The sequence below is a fragment of the Haliotis rufescens genome, unplaced genomic scaffold (genome assembly GCF_023055435.1).
Source record: "Haliotis rufescens isolate VD_foot unplaced genomic scaffold, xgHalRufe1.0.p SCAF_17, whole genome shotgun sequence".
NCBI classification, from domain to species: domain Eukaryota; kingdom Metazoa; phylum Mollusca; class Gastropoda; order Lepetellida; family Haliotidae; genus Haliotis; species Haliotis rufescens.
Window position 1 is genome coordinate 11,726,759 of NW_025963857.1, and position 18,065 is coordinate 11,744,823.

General features: G+C 42.5%; 1 protein-coding gene across 1 annotated transcript in view; it reads left to right on the forward strand.

Moving 5' to 3' along the window:
* LOC124112489 (centrosomal protein of 192 kDa-like) overlaps positions 1 to 17,490 on the forward strand; it is a 59,182-nt gene extending 41,692 nt beyond the window's left edge. Inside the window, exons 29-43 of the mRNA XM_048397548.1 lie at positions 2 to 123; positions 1,233 to 1,351; positions 1,823 to 2,057; positions 2,507 to 2,628; positions 3,483 to 3,543; positions 4,535 to 4,600; positions 5,617 to 5,722; positions 6,311 to 6,515; positions 7,421 to 7,500; positions 8,336 to 8,431; positions 8,805 to 8,927; positions 9,130 to 9,227; positions 10,134 to 10,257; positions 11,047 to 11,105; positions 14,290 to 17,490. Of these exons, the coding sequence (XP_048253505.1) occupies positions 2 to 123; positions 1,233 to 1,351; positions 1,823 to 2,057; positions 2,507 to 2,628; positions 3,483 to 3,543; positions 4,535 to 4,600; positions 5,617 to 5,722; positions 6,311 to 6,515; positions 7,421 to 7,500; positions 8,336 to 8,431; positions 8,805 to 8,927; positions 9,130 to 9,227; positions 10,134 to 10,257; positions 11,047 to 11,105; positions 14,290 to 14,419 (1,746 nt within the window). The 3' untranslated portion in view covers positions 14,420 to 17,490. The remainder of the gene's footprint in view (position 1; positions 124 to 1,232; positions 1,352 to 1,822; positions 2,058 to 2,506; positions 2,629 to 3,482; positions 3,544 to 4,534; positions 4,601 to 5,616; positions 5,723 to 6,310; positions 6,516 to 7,420; positions 7,501 to 8,335; positions 8,432 to 8,804; positions 8,928 to 9,129; positions 9,228 to 10,133; positions 10,258 to 11,046; positions 11,106 to 14,289) is intronic.
* The last annotated feature ends 575 nt before the right edge of the window (positions 17,491 to 18,065 follow it).

Genomic DNA, 18,065 nt, shown 5'->3' on the forward strand with positions numbered 1-18,065 from the left:
GACTGTCGTGATTGCATTCAGCCCATCAAACCGTGAGATTGCAATCTGTGCCCAACACAAGGAAATTGTGGCCGCCATTGCTTTTTACCATGGAGATGAGATCAGCAGACAAAAGTATAGAAGGTATGCATCCTTTATGTTTTCAAGGACATCATCATCATCATCATCATCATCATCATCATCCATGCAGAAATGCTTGTTACATGCATTGATGACATCTAAATGCAAGAGTTCTCCTGTCAGATTACAGTATGGTCATTCTTATTTTTCCTTTTGAAGATTGTGTAGTGTAATTTTGTATAGTTCTGACTGTAAATGAGCATCTGTTTCGGTTTTTTTCCACATTTTGAAATTTGACATTGTTTTGAACTTTGCCAATGCCTTCAAATTCTCTATAACACGTTTGCTGATGTTTGAGTTGCAGCTACTCACCAAGAGTGACACATTTGTTCAACAGGTGCCCTTTTGATTTTCAATATGGCCGTCAGGTCAGGCACATTGTCCACATTATACTCGAAATTGATGAGATTGTTTCAGAACCACCCCATTAGTATCGCTTTCTGTTATTGATGGCTGTTTGTACCACTACATATGAGTCAGTATCTAATCTGTGTACATCAATATAACTGAATTTACATCTATCGTCGGAGCTACAGTGTTCTAGCTGTACAATGCATTACAAGTCATTGGCATGTTACTGTATGATCATTGTTTACCACTTAGAACCTCTTTTACTCATTCAATCCTATCTGGTCAGGAGGTAGCTTAGAGGTCATGGCTTGACATACTAAAGGCCCAGGTTTGATTCTCACCATGGGTACAGTTTGTTAGACCCGTGAAGATCCTGGAAAGAATAGGTCTTCAGCACCCCTTGCTTGTCATAAAAAGGCGACTTTGCTTGTCGTAAGAGGCGACTTACGGGATCGAGTGGTCAGGCTCGCTGACTTGGTTGATGCATGTCATCGTATCCCAATTGCATGGATTGATGCTCATGATGTCAATCAATGGATTGTCTGGTCCATACTCGATTATCTTCAGATCACCATCATATAGCTGGAATATTGCTGAGTGTGGCATTAAACAACAAACCATCAAATAAACAATTTGTCAAGCCCAAGTCTAGTGTCCCTTGACAGGACATGGCTCACCAATTGATCCAGAGACAAGAGAATAGCTTCTTGAAACACACCTTTTTAGACATTGACACTCATATGACTGTCTGTATGTTGCAGGGGCATTCGGCGTGAGCGCTTGTCCAAGCCTCTGAAGTCTGTGGAGAACCTGGGTGTGAAGGACGTCAACTTTGACGTGAGATACACTGACGAGGAGAGTGCTGCTGTACTCAGTGAAGGTACAGAGCGTGTACTCGTAGCACATTGTCTGTGCTGTGGCTTATAGAAATGGACCGCCTCTGTGGTCTAGTGTTGAAATCTAAAACCTGCATCACTTAAGGATTTTCTCCTACTTTATGGTGACGTGTCATTTCATAACTGACGTACTGTTAAAATTGGTGTTAAACCACTCACTCTCTCACTCACTCACTCACTCACTCACTCACTCACTCACTCACTCACTCTTAAGGTTTTTTTGCCAATATTTTTATGTATATAAACATCTTTTATTCTTTATTCAATGTTTCAGAGCTACTTCTTGCTCCTTCATCAGGTGAATGCTTAGTTAGTGCATAAAGTACTTGTAAAATATATATACAAAGAATAAAAGAAGATGCTATCCATAAAGTGTGATGTATTCATGTTCTGCCAACTTCTGAATGGCTAAGCTTTCATTTGTAATGTCTATGAAACGAACTCCTCCCTTCCAGCTAAAGGTATGGCTGACAGTGCCAGTGACCTGCAGCTGTTTTACAGCGCCATCTCCAAGACAACGCTAGCACTGATAGGGGAGCCAAGCACGTACGACTCTCTGCCCATGCAGACCCCTCCCCAACACCGCTCCTACTCCAGCCTGGACCTGTACCCCAGCTCCCACCCCGGGCTGATGGCGGTCACAGGGGACAAGGTCAACAGTGACTCACTGCCCCACATGGAACCCAGCAGGTGAGTGAGTCGGCTGTGAAACACCCACCCACCCACATGGAACCCAGCAGGTGAGTGAGTCGGCTGTGAAACACCACCCACCCACATGGAACCCTGCAGGTGAGTGAGTCGGCTGTGAAACACCACCCACCCACATGGAACCCAGCAGGTGAGTGAGTCGGCTGTGAAACACCCACCCACCCACATGGAACCCTGCAGGTGAGTGAGTCAGCAGTGAAATGCCCACCCACATGGAACCAGGCAGGTGAGTGAGTCAGCTGTGAAACACCCACCCACATGGAACCCAGCAAGTGAGTCAGCTGTGAAATACCCACCCACATGGAACCCAGCAGGTGAGTGAGTCAGCTGTGAAACACCCACCCACCCACATGGAACCCAGCAGGTGAGTGAGTCAGCAGAGTATTGAATGCTCGTCTAGTGTTACATTCATTGTCATTCCTTTGTTTAAGGGACTACAGCTCAATGTATGGCGTGGGCAAGACTTTCCACAGTCAGACACAGCCTGTGTCCACCGGCAAGGACGATGACTGGGAGTTGCAGCCAGAACAGCTGATTCTCGCCCTGCCTCCACGTATGTTATAGTCTAGAAACTGTTATCCACTTTGAGGGAGGAGACCTGTCAACATCCACGAGAGTCCTGTTCATACTCTATCAAATTTTCTTGACATTCTTTGGTAGCTGGGGAGTGGAGTCATCTAAGGTGCAATTGGCTCTAATGATTCTTAAATCACTTCTGAAATTGTTTGTTTAAAGTCTGAAATCTTGTGTATACCCGGATATTATTTATAGTTTTGTTCTTACTCTCCTGTGACTTTTGACATTCACTTGCCCCATTGGAGCATTGATCATAATATCAATCACTGGTTTGTCTGACCCAGACTATAATCATGCTAAATTTGCAGGCTGCAATCATAGAGCTGGAAAATTTCTGAGTGCTGCTTTAAACAGTAAACAAAAGGATTTAAAACCTAAGAGCCAACTAAAATTGGGTGGTGTCAGTGTGTGACCAAGCTGATTGTGTGGTGGGGTGCCCCGGCCATGTCGATAGTGCCCATGCTGTCAGACTCTATTCTATACAGGCTGCCGTCATACAGCTGAAATACTGAGGACTCTGGTGCAAATCAGCATTCATGCAATAATTCTCCCTTTTAACATGTTTACGTGTCTGGTACTGTTTCCTGAAAAATAGCTTGTCTTGTATATATATATGAATATGAACCCAATTCATTCATTAAGCTGGTGAAATTTTTTCCAAGGCCTGATTAGATAGCTAGGATAGATATATGTTGGATTAATTACAGACCGTTGCCATATAGCTGGAATATTGCTGAGAGCGGCGTTAAAAAACCAACCAACCAAAAGGTATATGTTGAAATTAAGTTGCACAAATTAAGGGGTTTCAGTTCAAATATTGCTGTTTTTCAGGTGGAGAGGAAATTCCATCTCGCTCCTTCCAGATACTCAACTTTGCCAGAAGGAAAATGAAGTATGTACTGAAAAAATCTGTAAACTCATAGCATGTTTTTTGACTAGGGACGTTCAACATTTGGACAAGATATGGAAATGGTTTGTTTTCCCTTACTCAAGCAAGAAGCGTCCTATGTAGCACGTGGCCTTTTTCCCAGCGCTAAGAATGAAGTGAATGGTCTAGTGGTCTAGTGGTAGGGCGTCTGCCCAAAAGATGATAAAAAATGGTACTTGTTACCCTGCCAGGTGCTTGGCGTTAAGGGGCTAAAACAAGGACTGGTCGGCTTGGAGTCCGGTCTGTATACTGTGTCTGAGTAGGGTATTCATGTTACACTGCAGCATGGTACCTCAGTGGGCTAGCAATATAAAGTCGGCATAAGTCCGGATAGTACAACCAGCCTGACACACACTTGCATGCGCACATGCATTTTGCTATATACATGCAATAATCTTAAACTAGACGTTAAGCCCTGTTCCACCACACCACACCTTGCATGCATAACACAGCTAGAAATAGTCTAAGACACAGCAATTCACTGACAAAAATGTATATGCCAGGCAGGCCAGAATTCAATGCTTATTGGTCATTCACAATGATTATGATACTTGGTTTGATATCACAATACCTGTGCGGGGGCATGGGTGGCACAGTCGTCTAAGGTGCCGCGATTCGTTGTGCAGAGTTGCGTCCCTTGGGCATGCCAAGGGATTGTGGGTTCGAATCCTGGTTCGCCCCGATTATGTTTCTAGGTTTGTCAGCACCATCCTCGTGGGTTTCACCGAAGAGGTAAACATCTGAGACCTGCATCACTTCGGGCTTTCCTCCCACATTAAGCTGACATGCCGTGATGTAACTGGAATACTGTTAAAAGCAGCGTTATACCCAACTCAGTCACTCACTCACAATACCTGAGCTCGTGGGTTTCACCAAAGTGGTAAATGTTTGTGGGCGGCATCTCTTTGGGCCGTTGAAGTCAACTCTCTCACTGACTATGACTGTTTCCTTCCAGCTTCGACCTATGCTGGCCAGGCCACTGTGTGCATGTCTCTCCCAAACAGGGAACAGTCAACCCCAGGTGAGCAGTCATCCCTTTCTCTCATTCCCATGGAAAGGGCGAGGTATGAGTTGGGACCTAGGCATTGTGAAGTATTGTTTTGAAAGTGATTAGATATGTTTGTATGACTGCATTACCAATACTCCATGGGTCTGTATACACTAAGTTCCTCCATCACCTGTTAGTATATGCGACTGCATTACCAATACTCCATGGGTCTGTATACACTAAGTTCCTCCATCACCTGTAAGTATAAGTGACTGCATTACCAATACTCCATGGGTCTGTATACACTAAGTTCCTCCATCACCTGTAAGTATATGTGACTGCATTACCAATACTCCATGGGTCTTTATACTGGGGCCGGTCGGATAGCCTAGTGGTTAAAGCATTCGCTCGTCACGCCGAAGACCCAAGTTCGAGTCCCAACATGGCTACAATGTGTGAAGCCCATTGCTGGAATATCGCTAAAAGCGGCGTAAATCTCTCTCACTCACTCACTCACTGTCACTCACTCACGCACGCACGCACGCTCGCTCGCTCGCTCGCTCACTCACTCACCTTCACTCACTCACCCTAACTCGCTCACTCACTCACTCACCCTCACTCACTTACTCACCCTCACCACTCACTCACTCACTAACACACTCACACACTCACTCACTCACTCACCTGTTGGTCTTTGTGACTGCTTGGTGGTGGAGATGACCTGTGAATCAAGACAAAGTAGCAGCTAGAGGGAAAACAATGAGTGCTTGGACCCATGGACACTCAGATAACATTGCACACTTGGTAATATTTCTTGTGCAACATGTGCCATATGCCTGTCGTAAGAGGCGATCAAGAAGTCAGGCTCGCTGACTTGGTTGATGAATGTCATTGTATCCCAACTGCGTAGATGAGTGCTCATGATGTCCATCACTGGATTGAATATGTTAAGCAACACACAAACAAACGAACAAAACTTTACCGACTTTTGTCTCTGTCAACAACAAGGAAACAAACGCCCAAAACTATACTGGCATTTGTATCTGTAGGAGTACCTCCGAGCTGCGTGTGAGTCCACTCCCATCACTGCATGACAGACCTGACCTGCTGCCCTGGAGTGGAACCATTCAGGTCAACTGTGATAACCAATACAAGGTGAGCTGTCAACGTTGTCGTTCAACTGAATCTTGCTTCAACATTGACTTGTTGGATAGGCATTACTTAGAAGTTGATGGATGACAAAGTAGAGACAATTTATGTTATCGTTGACATTGATTGATGCTTCATGGAATTTATGATTGTTCGTTTCGAGCTATGTATCTAGTTTTATCACCAACTCCGTATGATGTCCATCGGTATGTGTCATGCACATCTTTACCCTTATGTAAACATGCTAATGAGTTTTGGGGTCGTAAGCACCCTTGGTGCGATGTGGTAACCGTGTGGTAAAAGTGTTGTCATGCCGAAGGCAGGGTTCGATTCCCAACATGGGTATATGCTAAAAGTAGCGTAGAAACTACTTCCTCACTTACTTTACGATCCTTAACTGGATTATTACTGGTTAATAATTGATATATGTTCAATCAGTGATCATGATTATTGATCACACAGTGATACAGTTGTCTCCCTTTGACTGTTTTGTGTTTTTTATACCCTCCGTTAGACTGTTGCTGATAAAACAGTATATGGACACAGAAATAAATGTAATTCAAGAAAAAAATAAATAAATGATTACCTTTTCAGTTGCTGAAGCTGCAGATCCGTGCGGATGTGATACAAGAACGCAGTTGTGATGTATCACTGTCCAGCACGTCCCTCGTCCCCCTGACCAGCCAGTCAGCCACGCCTTCAGTCCACATCCCTGACATGTCACTTGACCTCAGCAAGGATGTGAAGCTAGCAAACACCCAGATCAAGTTCCTCAACACCAGGATAGGGGAGCACTGTGGTAAGTGGGGAAAACAGTTAGCATTGTACGGAGTCTGGGTCAGGATAGGTCCTCAACACCAGGGTAGGGGAGCACTGTGGTAAGTGGGGAAAACAGTTAGCATTGTACGGAGTCTGGGTCAGGATAGGTCCTCAACACCAGGATAGGGGAGCACTGTGGTAAGTGGGGAAAACAGTTAGCATTGTACGGAGTCTGGGTCAGGATAGGTCCTCAACACCAGGGTAGGGGAGCACTGTGGTAAGTGGGGAAAACAGTTAGCATTGTACGAAGTCTGGGTCAGGATAGGTCCTCAACACCAGGGTAGGGGAGCACTGTGGTAAGTGGGGAAAACAGTTAGCATTGTACGGAGTCTGGGTCAGGATAGGTCCTCAACACCAGGATAGGGGAGCACTGTGGTAAGTGGGGAAAACAGTTAGCATTGTACGGAGTCCAGGTTTAAGATAGGTCCTCAACACCAGGATAGGGGAGCACTGTGGTAAGTGGGGAAAACAGTTAGCATTGTACAGAGTCCAGGTTTAAGATAGGTCCTCAACACCAGGATAGGGGAGCACTGTGGTAAGTGGGGAAGGCAGTTAGCATTGTACAGAGTCCAGGTTTAAGATAGGTCCTCAACACCAGGATAGGGGAGCACTGTGGTAAGTGGGGAAAACAGTTAGCATTGTACGGAGTCAGGGTCAGAATAGGTCCTCAATACAGAGTTGACACAGAGTTGACAGAAAAAAAATCTTCCCGTCAGTTTCTTATGAGCTGGCTTATGTTACGTTAAAATCTAACATGTTCTCAAAGTGGGCCGTTATCATACCTTGTCCTTTATTGTAGAAAATCAGACATTACATTTATAATTACTTTTTAGAATCATTTGTAATTGGCATTGTTTCATCAGTATATGTTTGTATGTATTCCAGAGAGTCTGTTGGAGTTCACCAACACAGCCAATGATCCCATCTACTGGAACGTGTCCTCGTTTGCCCCAGCCTATGTCAAGGTGTGTCACCTCTCACTGCTGTAGTAACATGCTCTACCTATGGTACTCACAAGGGAAAATAGGGGCGGTCGGGTAGCCTTGTGGTTAGAGCGTTCGATCGTCACGCCGAAGACCCGGGTTCGATTCCCAACATGGGTACAATGTGTGAAGCCCATTTCTGGTGTCCCCCGCCGTGATATTGCTGGAATATTGCTAAAAGCGGCGTAAAACCTCACTCACTCACTCACTCACTCACTCACTCACTCACTCACTCACTCACAAGGGAATGGTTTCAAGAGTTGGATGGTGGATAAAAATCTTGATTCCTAAAGTGTAGGAGTCGGAAGGGTTAACATGTCTCCAAGTTTTGCCTCTGACATCTGTTTTTCAGGGGTTTTATAGTCAATAAATCAAGTCTGTCATAGCCAAATCAATAAGTAATGACTCGAAGCATACCTTTTACTCTGAAACTAAACAGCATCTTTATCATAGGTTAAACAAGATGAACAAATGTTACATGGTTTTAGGTGTCGTTGGTAACTCATTCATTCTTGCAGGATGTCATAAATAGGATCTGGGTGGGATGAGGGGCATGACTCAAAACATGATAGATTTCATTTTTTCACTTAGCTGAACTTTTGCACAGCTCTCTATTAATGAGCATCTGATTATGTTGTCGTAGTGTGGAGATATTGCTGTGTTAATAGACCAAGCTCACCCTCATTCCAGCTGCATCCACCAACCCTATGAACATGTACATTCACAAAAGAGGCCTGTAGGACCAACTCACTCAGTTCCTCCACATTATTGCTTGTCCTACGGGCTAAACTTTGACTGTTGTTTGTGTGTTGTCCAGGGAGTTGACCACAGCAGTGACGTGTACCGTGTCACGTACGCCGTCTTCCAGTTCACGGAGAAGTCGGGGCAACTCAAGCCCAGGGAAACTGCCAAGGTAGGGTGTCCCTCCCCTTGTTCCCCGTACCACCCATGGGCTGGTCATGTGATTGAATTAACATATTCACCCTCCATTTGTAAATATTTACAAGTGATTCTGTTGCATTTGATAAGCAAACCAAGCAATTTGTTTCCGTTAACTGAAAAAAACAATTAGATCAAGCCCACTAACAGACTACCTGTGGTTATGCAACACGTTTGTTTTGGATCTTACTGATTCTGCTGAAAGTAGCCTCAAGCATGTTAAGCCACAATCATGAAATATAATGTAGTGCTGTATGTTTGATGCGGGGATGCTAATTAGTATGAGCCTGCTAGCCTATCACTGTTGTAAACAACTGTTTAATGAACTAACACCTGTAATGTTGCAGGTGCCCGTGGTGTTCTTTCCTCAGTCCAGTGGCACATTCACACAGTACTGGGACGTCAAGTGCAAGATCAAGTCATCTGTTGCTGCAAGCTCTCTCACGTTCAAGGTTCATCTCACAGGAGAGGTAGGTTGTCCACAAACCTCCCCAGATTCTCTGTGAAACTTTGTGAAACGCAGCCCAGGCCAGACAGATGTGGTGTAAAACACCATCCCACCCGTTCCTTGCACATGCCACCAGCTGACGTGATAATACTTGAGATGAACTGTACAGTCGATGATCAGGACTAGCTGTAGAGTTGATTTTATCCTGGAACTGTTTGTTGCAGGGAGTCGAGGTGGACAAAGACGTGCGACCAGAGAAGCAGACCAATGCCGCCCGACTCAGTGGGGCCTCAGACAAGGGCAAGAGGTCCAGTAGAGAGAGGTGAGTTCAAGGGGAGCTGTATCTGTCCTTGTTGCCATGGCAAACTATATCCAGATGACCTACAGTGCCTTTGTTCCAATTTTTAAAGTGATCCTATCTCATACTATGCATTCCTCTTTCCCCTTCGACCCTGGCATGGAAAGGTCCTAGAACCAAGTTTCCAGCTAAAAAAGACATCTCACCACAACACATCCCATGTATCGCTTCTATCATCACTGTGTTCACGGCAATTACAGAGTCTTTACTAGAAGTCTCTAGCCACTGATTTATCAATTGATTCAAATCCACTAAATAGGATGTAGTTGTGGTACTTTACTTTGATGATGACTATAGCGTTTTGGTATGAAGTATCATGTTTTGGTAGTGTTGGATCATTATTTCATTATGTGCAGGGGCCCTGGGTGGCCCTGATTATGTTTCTAGGTTTGTCAGCACCATAACCGTGCTCGTGGGTTTCACCGAAGTGGTAAATGCCTAAGACCTGCATCACTTTGGCCTTTCCTCCCACATTAAGCTGACACGCCGTGATATAACTGGAATACTGTTAAAAGTGGCATTAAACCCAACTCACTCACACTCATTATGTGCATGGAAACAACAGTGTATTGTAATAGCCACAGCTGGAACTGTAACATTACAAGGGGACTGCACACTCTACAGCCTGGAGCAGTGTTGCATCATGAGAGAAGGGATTGAGATGAAGATACAATAAACTATGTTTATAACAAACACGCTTGTAACGAAGCAACGGATATAATGAACTTATTCTTTTTGTCCCGACCATTTGCTGTATATATGCTTAGAACAAACTACGGTTATAGCAAACTAAAATTAGTGGCCCCTTCAGTTCGTTATAACCGTAATTTAATGTAGCATCAAGAGCTTAAGATGTTCCTGTATCTCCAGTGCCAAGCGGAGCAGTGACCGTCCCATCCAGTTGATACAGTCTGTAGTGCATGCGGAATGTGATGCCGAGCAGAGAATCACGGTCAAAGTGCAGTTCCAGAACACCTCCGAGAAGGCCCATCAGGTACATGTTGTTAAGACCCTTGAACATCCGGGGTAGAATAGGTCTTCAGCAGCCCATGCTTGTTGTACCAGGCGACTATGCTTGTCATAAGAGGCGACTAATGGGATTGGGTGGTCAGGGGCGCTGACTTGGTTGATGCACATCATCGTTTCCCAATTGAGTGGCTCAATGCTCATGATATTCATCACAGGATTGTCTGGTCCAGACTTGATTATTTACAGACTGCTGTCATATAGCTGGATTATTGCTGAGTTGGGCATTAATGTTGTTGAGGTTGTTCCAGTGTGGTAACACCAGACTTGAGTCCAAAGACCTTGAGTGGAACAGTTTTGTAAATTTCATTAAACGGCCTTGACTTTTGTATTTATCATTTTTTGTCAAGTTTGTCAACTAAAAGTAAAGGGTAAATATTCAGTGTCACTAAAAGTTTCGACCTGTGAAGATCCGAGCTAGAATAGGTCTTCAGCAACCCATGCTTGCCGTAAAAGGTGACTATGCTTGTCGTAAAAGGCGACTATGCTTGTCGTAAAAGGCGACTAACGGGATCGGGTGGTCAGGCTCACTGACTTAGTTGATGCATGTCATCGATCCCAATTGCGTGGATGGACGTTCATGATGTAAATCACTGGATTGTCTGGTCCAGACTCAAGTATTTACAGACCGCTGTCATATAGCTGGAATATTGCTGAGTGCGGCGTAAAACAAGAAACCAAACCACTAAACGTTTCACATAGCAGATGTCTTTGATTACGTCAACCAACCATTGCACATTGTTGTCTCCATTTCCAGATTGAGGTCATTCCTTCGCAGCCTCCCTTCTTTGTCAAGCACAAGACTTTCACTATTGGGTGAGAAGGATCAGAACTCATTTACCTCAGTATTGATAGGGCCGGACCATTCATTTTTTTATCTCAGAATGGGTCCCCAGCCACCTATGTTGGTCATAAGAGGCATCTAAAGGGATCAGGTGTCAGGCTCGGTGACTTGGTAGTGTCCTCGTACCCCAATGGCGTGAATCGTTGCTCACAATATTAATCATTGGATGGTCTGGTCCTGACTTGATTATTTATAGGCTGTCGTCAGATGGTTGGAATATTGCTCAGTGCGGCATAAACTCCAAACATCTTTTGGTTTGTATGTTTGGTAAAACTTTCTTTCAAATAATCCTGTGAACTATCAGGACCAAAAAATGTTTTCGTTTGTTGTGTTTCTTGTTATTGATCGAGACGGCCCATGTGATAAGAAAGTAAACTGTTTTGATCTCCTTGTTGCAAGAGAGCTGATCAGACTGCTCTGATGTTATTGAACACTAATTAAGATTGTTAGCGAGAGGTTGTAAGACACTACACTAAGATGACGGAACATGGATATTGCATGACTTTTGTCAAGGTGTATTTTCCATACACATGGAACATGTTTGTGTGACTGCCGTAAAGATCTCGGTTGAATTGGTTTTATAGCAACCCATGCTTGTTGTAAGAGGCAACTTACAGGATCGCGTGGTCAGATTTGCCGACTTAGTTGATGCATGTCATCGAATCTCACTTGTGTAGATTGATGCTCATGATGTCAATCATTGGATTGTCTGGTCCAGATTCGATTATTTACAGCTGGAATACTGCTGAGTGTGACATTAAAAAACAAACAAACAAACAAACATGGGGACACTCTGCTGAATAAATATCTTGCACTTACTCACAGTCAGATAAAGGCCGATTGGAACAGTATTTCAGTTATATCATCGTTGTGGGAGGACAGCCCAAACTGATGCAGCAAGTTGTAGACATTTACCCACTGGTGAAACCCACAAGGGAATATGGGTTTCCAACCAACGATCCTAGGATTCTGGCACACCGATGACACGCAACTCTGCCTGTTTATTGTGGCACGTCAGACAACTGAACCAGCCATGTTCATTACTTCAATAAGGCAAAAGACCCATGACGATCTGGGGTAGAATAGGTCTTCATAAACCCATGCTTGCCGTGAAAGGCGACTATGCCTATCGTAGGAGGCGACTAACGGGATCGGGTGGTCAGGCTTGCTGACTTGCTTGATACATGTCATCGTATCCAAATTGCATGGATTGATGCTCTTGTCAATTACTGGATTGTCAGGTCCGGCTTTGATTATTTACAGACCAGCTGGAATATTGCTCAGTGTGGCGTTAGACAACATACAAACAAATAAAAGATCAATAAGGCATCAACAACTGTTATCAGCATGGCCTACTTTGATGCTTTCACACACAGAAGAATAGGATCAATAGGATCAGAGAACCACTACATTTAGGTGTGGGTTAAAATGGGAATTGGTTGTCCACAATGGTGGTTGAGTGTGGCTGGTACTGTAAGTGTCCCCTTGTGAGAAGACTGCTCCTGAGATGGAACTGTATGGCTAAATACATACTAAGTCATGCACTGAAAAACAGATCCGGGGTAGAATAGGTCTTCAGCAACCCATGTTTGTTATAAATGGTGACTATGCTTGTCGCAAGAGGCTACTAACGTGATCGGATGGTCAGGCTTGCTGACTTGGTTGATGCACGTCATCATATCCCAATTGTGTGGATCGATGCTCATGATATCAATCACTCGATTGTCTGGCCTAGACTCGATTATTTACAGACCGCTGTTATATAGTTGGAATGTTGCTGAGTGAGGCGTTAAACAACAAACAAACAAAACAAAACTAAACTGTCTTAGTCGACAGGTTTTATACAGTCTAAATGTATTGATTGTTTATGTATAAATTGTTCTCATCACTATGGCTGAAATACTGCAATATTACTTTAAATTTTAACTCAATCTAAAGACGTTTTACTTGAACTGAGTGGGACTCAAATGGCAGACTGTCTTATCATGGGGCAGAATGTCTCAGAGAAGCAAGCAATTGTGTAGTGTTGCCGGTGACTTTTTAAAATAAGAATCCTGGCTACTTTCTCTTATTACTTACAAGTTTTTGTGCTTTTGAAACCTAAGAAAAAAGAGAGGATGGTCTGCTTGGATGTGGAACCAGTTTGTATGCATGTGTGATACAGTCTCAAAATAGTTGGTCCAACATGAGAATCGATCAACGGATGTTTTAGCCAATAACCAGAAACCCCTGTATCTAGTGCAGGGTGATTAGCAATAGGTGTTGGAATTGCCCCTCATGGTTTGAATTGAGGAAAGGACAAGACAAGTATTTTTTATACTACTGTTAATATTAAAGCGGGCATAATGGTCTCAGAATGCTGGACAGTTTCTTCTCATTCTTGCATAAACAGTATTTATTCTGTCCCCAATAACGGACAAGGTCTGAAATTCCTGGTCCATGTCACGTTTTGCTGTTCAAACTTTAAAAAAAAAAATGTTTGGTGTCGTTTATTGGAAAGATTAGTATTGAAATATTGATTCAAAAAGCATCATGAAATGTGGCATGGTACCAAAATTAGTTAATCTGTATGTGTATAGACAGGAAATTATTTATTGACCTGCAATTAATCAAGTTAATGTGAAATAGGAACCATGTTCATTAATTTTATATTTAATATGGATTTTTCTGCCTTCTCATTGTCAATCATAACCATGGTTATCAAAACAAATGTTAACGTTTCTGTGGCAGTGAATTCTTTTTTGGTATTGATATGCAAACATTGGTATCAATACAGTATCAACTTTAAACATTTATCGATATGACAATATACGATAGCATCCCTTACAATATGCCATTGCTGACTGGCCATTGACTCACTCACTCACTCACTCTCTCACAAAGAACTGTGACAGTAATGAGACAAGATCCAGTCGTGCGAGTTTATATTAGGACGTTTTAAATTGCTGCACACCTAATTGTAACCAGACTGTCTGGCTTACTAATCAGTTTATTTCATCAGCCCAGCCAGACTAATTTTACTCTGTCATCATAATTAAGTCTTGTTGACACAGATGTGTCTGTCTACCACGAAGTACAGACTGTCCTGACAATATTTCATTTCAAAATACGAAGAAACGCACCTCACTTATTAATCCGTGTGAAATTCTGTTTCAGTGCTCGAAAGATGCTGAAGTACCCTGTCGAGTTTAAGCCGACTCAGCGAGGCTCTTTTGACGGTTTGCTTGTTTTCCGCATCGACCTCGGCTACAGCGTCAGCGCTCAGCTCAAGGGACACAGCAACTGACACAGCAACTGACACAATGAAAAACGGCCAAAACAATGACGTATTTTGTGTATTTCTAATGTTTTTTACAAACTCTGCCAATATCCACACTGCCGCTATGAAATACTCCCTGATTGTGAACGTTGTGTGTGAGACTGCTCAAAATATTGTGATTTGAAACAGACAAATCAATAGAGGAGTGAGAATTATGTCCTAAGGACCTGACTTTATGAATTGTGTAACCCGTGTGTCGCGTTCGTACTGTATTTCATGGTGCACAAGAACAGCTTGTAACCGACATTTTGAACAAAATTACCATTCATTATATATATTTTACATTTCCCCTATGTGGTGCATTACGCAGGATAACCAAAGATTCCGCCTATGAAATATTGTCAAATAATTGTGTTCTTCCACGAAGAGTGTTACAATCCAAAGAAACAATGTTGAATATTGAACTGCCAGATAAATTATTGATATGCATCGAAGATACCGTTAGTGGACAATTCTTAGTGGTATTGCATGTGAATGATACGTTGTTTGATGTTTGGTTGCCTTTGTGTTTTCGATTCTTTAATTTCAGTGATAAGTCATTTGAGAAAATGTATAGTGTGACATTGGCATGCTGGCTTCAAGACATGAGAGTCGGTGCTATTGTGTGTTGTTTTATGTGTAGGAACTATTTGTACATCTCATTGAAATGAGGACTGGGTTGACATCGATTTCAATCATTTCAGGGGCGGTGGGTAGCCTAGTGGTTAAAGCGTTCTCTCATCGCGCCGAAGACCCGGGTTCGTTTCCCCAATGTGTGAAGCCCATTTCTGGTGTCCCCTGCCGTTATGTTGCTGAAATATTGCTAGAAGCAGCGTAAAACCATACTCATTCAACTCATTTCGACAGAAAAAACAAACTGAATTGAATGTTAACACTAGAAGTCGTGAAATGCTGCTTCAAGTGGTAGATCAGGGCGGTCGGGTAGCCTGGTGGTTAAAGCGTTCGCTCGTCATGCCGAAGACCCGGGTTCGATTCCCGACATGGGTACAATGTGTGAAGCCCATTTCTGGTGTCCCCGCCGTGATATTGCTGGAATATTGCTAAAAGCGGCGTAAAACCATACTCACTCACTCCCTCACTCAAGTGGTAGATCATTGACAAATACCACAGATCATGATCCATACATTTCACAGTGGTGTGAACTAGTTCTGAGTTTGACGAGCCAAGTGGACAGAAACTAGTGAAAACTGAAGAGTGGACTAGTTTGACTGGACCCGTAGAGTCTTCCTGTATTCATAAGTGTGTTAGTCTGTTCATATATTCGTTGTTTTACCCTTTACTTACTCTTGTATTCAATACTTCATTTAGAGTTGATTTCTTGTTTCTCGTTGTGCTATTTATGACGTGCATGTTCAAGTCGCTGTTTTTCATGTAGTGCTTAGTGTTAACTTTTGATGTACATGCAGGAAGGCAGTCATTCAGTGTCAGTATAATAAATCATCTTATTATCTGGGCCCCCTTCCACAAAGCTATCTCAGTGCTACGACTATTGTAAGCCAGTGTTAGAGTATGGGAGTTACGATCACTTTAGCGCTAAGATGGCTTTGTGGAATGGGGCCCTGCACTTTGTTTCCCACAAAAATATCTGCTCTGTTTTCTTCCACATTTAAGATTCAAATTAAGATACAAACATGCAATTTTACTTGTATTGTGTCATGAATCATGTTGCGATATTATCGTTTTGTGATTTCTGAGTATCGTTTCTCATCTTCAATGTATGATATTGTCTTTTCAGTATATTGTTTCACTGCCATACTTGTTGCGTGTTACACTGGGTAACTTTATGCATGCTTTCCATTTAGTGCATATTTCGGTCACTTGATTTTCATGCCATGGAAAGCTTGATATTAGCTTGCCATGTCATTCTCATGTCTTTAAATCTTAAGTTTCATATGCTGCGTTCTTAAAAATGCAAGCTTGTTACACATCATGTTAACTACAGCATCTCTAACATACAGCATTGATACCTGATATGTTAGCTCAGTAGGTGATGACATACTACTAACACCACTACCTGATACTGTGTGTGCCTTACTTCCTGGTGCTGTAGTCTGAATATATCACCTTGCGTTGTACATGTCCACTTCATACATGTTTTCATCTTTCTGACATTTAAAGTGCAAGGAAGTTCTGGTGATCGGAGGTTATGTTATTGCAAGGTCTGATGCTATACACATTCCCAATATAATGTATGTAGAAGTGTTAGTATGAACTAATATGTAAATAGGACCTGCTGAGAATCTCAATCATGTGTGCTTTGTTAACAAATGTATATAGTCGTGTTGCCTAGAAATACATTCATATCCAAGTCGGGGGAGGGCAGGTGTGTTGCAGAAGAACTGTTGGAATATCAGATATGCATGTTATCTTTGGGGTAGTCATAAATTTGGTAATTCACCAGATTTAATAATTTGAAGTTTGAAGTGCATGCCTGAAGTATTTAAGGTAAGGTGGAAAAGAAATGTAATTTATTTCCTTGTGTGGACAAGCCTTCGTTTTGCCAAAATTAGAAATATAAAATTGTAAGATGATTTTGACTGAAATAGTTTTATGGTTTAATCATTTGTTTCAACAGAAAATGAACATCAAATTGACCCTGTCAATATTTTATTTTATTATTTTTGTATTTTGCCTTTGGGGTTAATTAATGACCAATAATATCTGTAATTTTGTGTAGCTTAATATTAGTTGTGTTTTATGTGGTAATATTGTTTCAGATTCTGTATCGTCTGCTCCATCAGCCTAATTATAACTGCTAGTTTAAGTACAAGGCTGCTGGGTGTGAATACAGTGTTGAGGGTGTGTCCTCCAGTTACCTCAGATCAGTAGAAATCTGTCTCAATGTTAAATGTATGTCAGATGCTGCAAGACTGGTAATGTTGGACTAGAACTGGCCTCACTGTTTGACCACACCAGGGGCCAATTGCACAAAACGATCTTAGCGCTGAGACTATTGTAAGCCTATGTTAAAGTATGGGAGTTAAGATCATCTTAGCACTACGACTATTGTAAGCCTATGTTAAAGTATGGGAGTTAAGATCATCCTATTGCTGAGACTATTGTAAGCCTATGTTAAAGTATGGGAGTTAAGATCATCTTAGCACTGAGACTATCGTAAGCCTATGTTAAAGTATGGGAGTTAAGATCATCTTAGCGCTGAGACTATTGTAAGCCTATGTTAAAGTATGGGAGTTAAGATCATCTTAGCACTACGACTATTGTAAGCCTATGTTAAAGTATGGGAGTTAAGATAATCTTAGCGCTAAGACTATTGTAAGCCTATGTTAAAGTATGGGAGTTAAGATAATCTTAGCGCTAAGATCGCTTTGTGCAAGTGGGTCCAGTTAACAGGTTGTTGTCAGTTTTAAGTCTCCGTAATCGCAGAAACGCTAGAGTATGGATTGAGGAATGTTGTTCATCTGTGGATTTGGTGCTACATGTATTATGTTCCTACCTGATACCATGCGTTATTTACTGACTTGCTCAATGGCCAACTCAGGGCTGTGTTGAATCTTTGAATTGACCAAGGCAGTGTCTGAAACCACCACGAAGTGTTGGAGATCTTTGTCATTTTGAATGTCATCTTCCTTGACCAGATTAGTTATATTTCCTC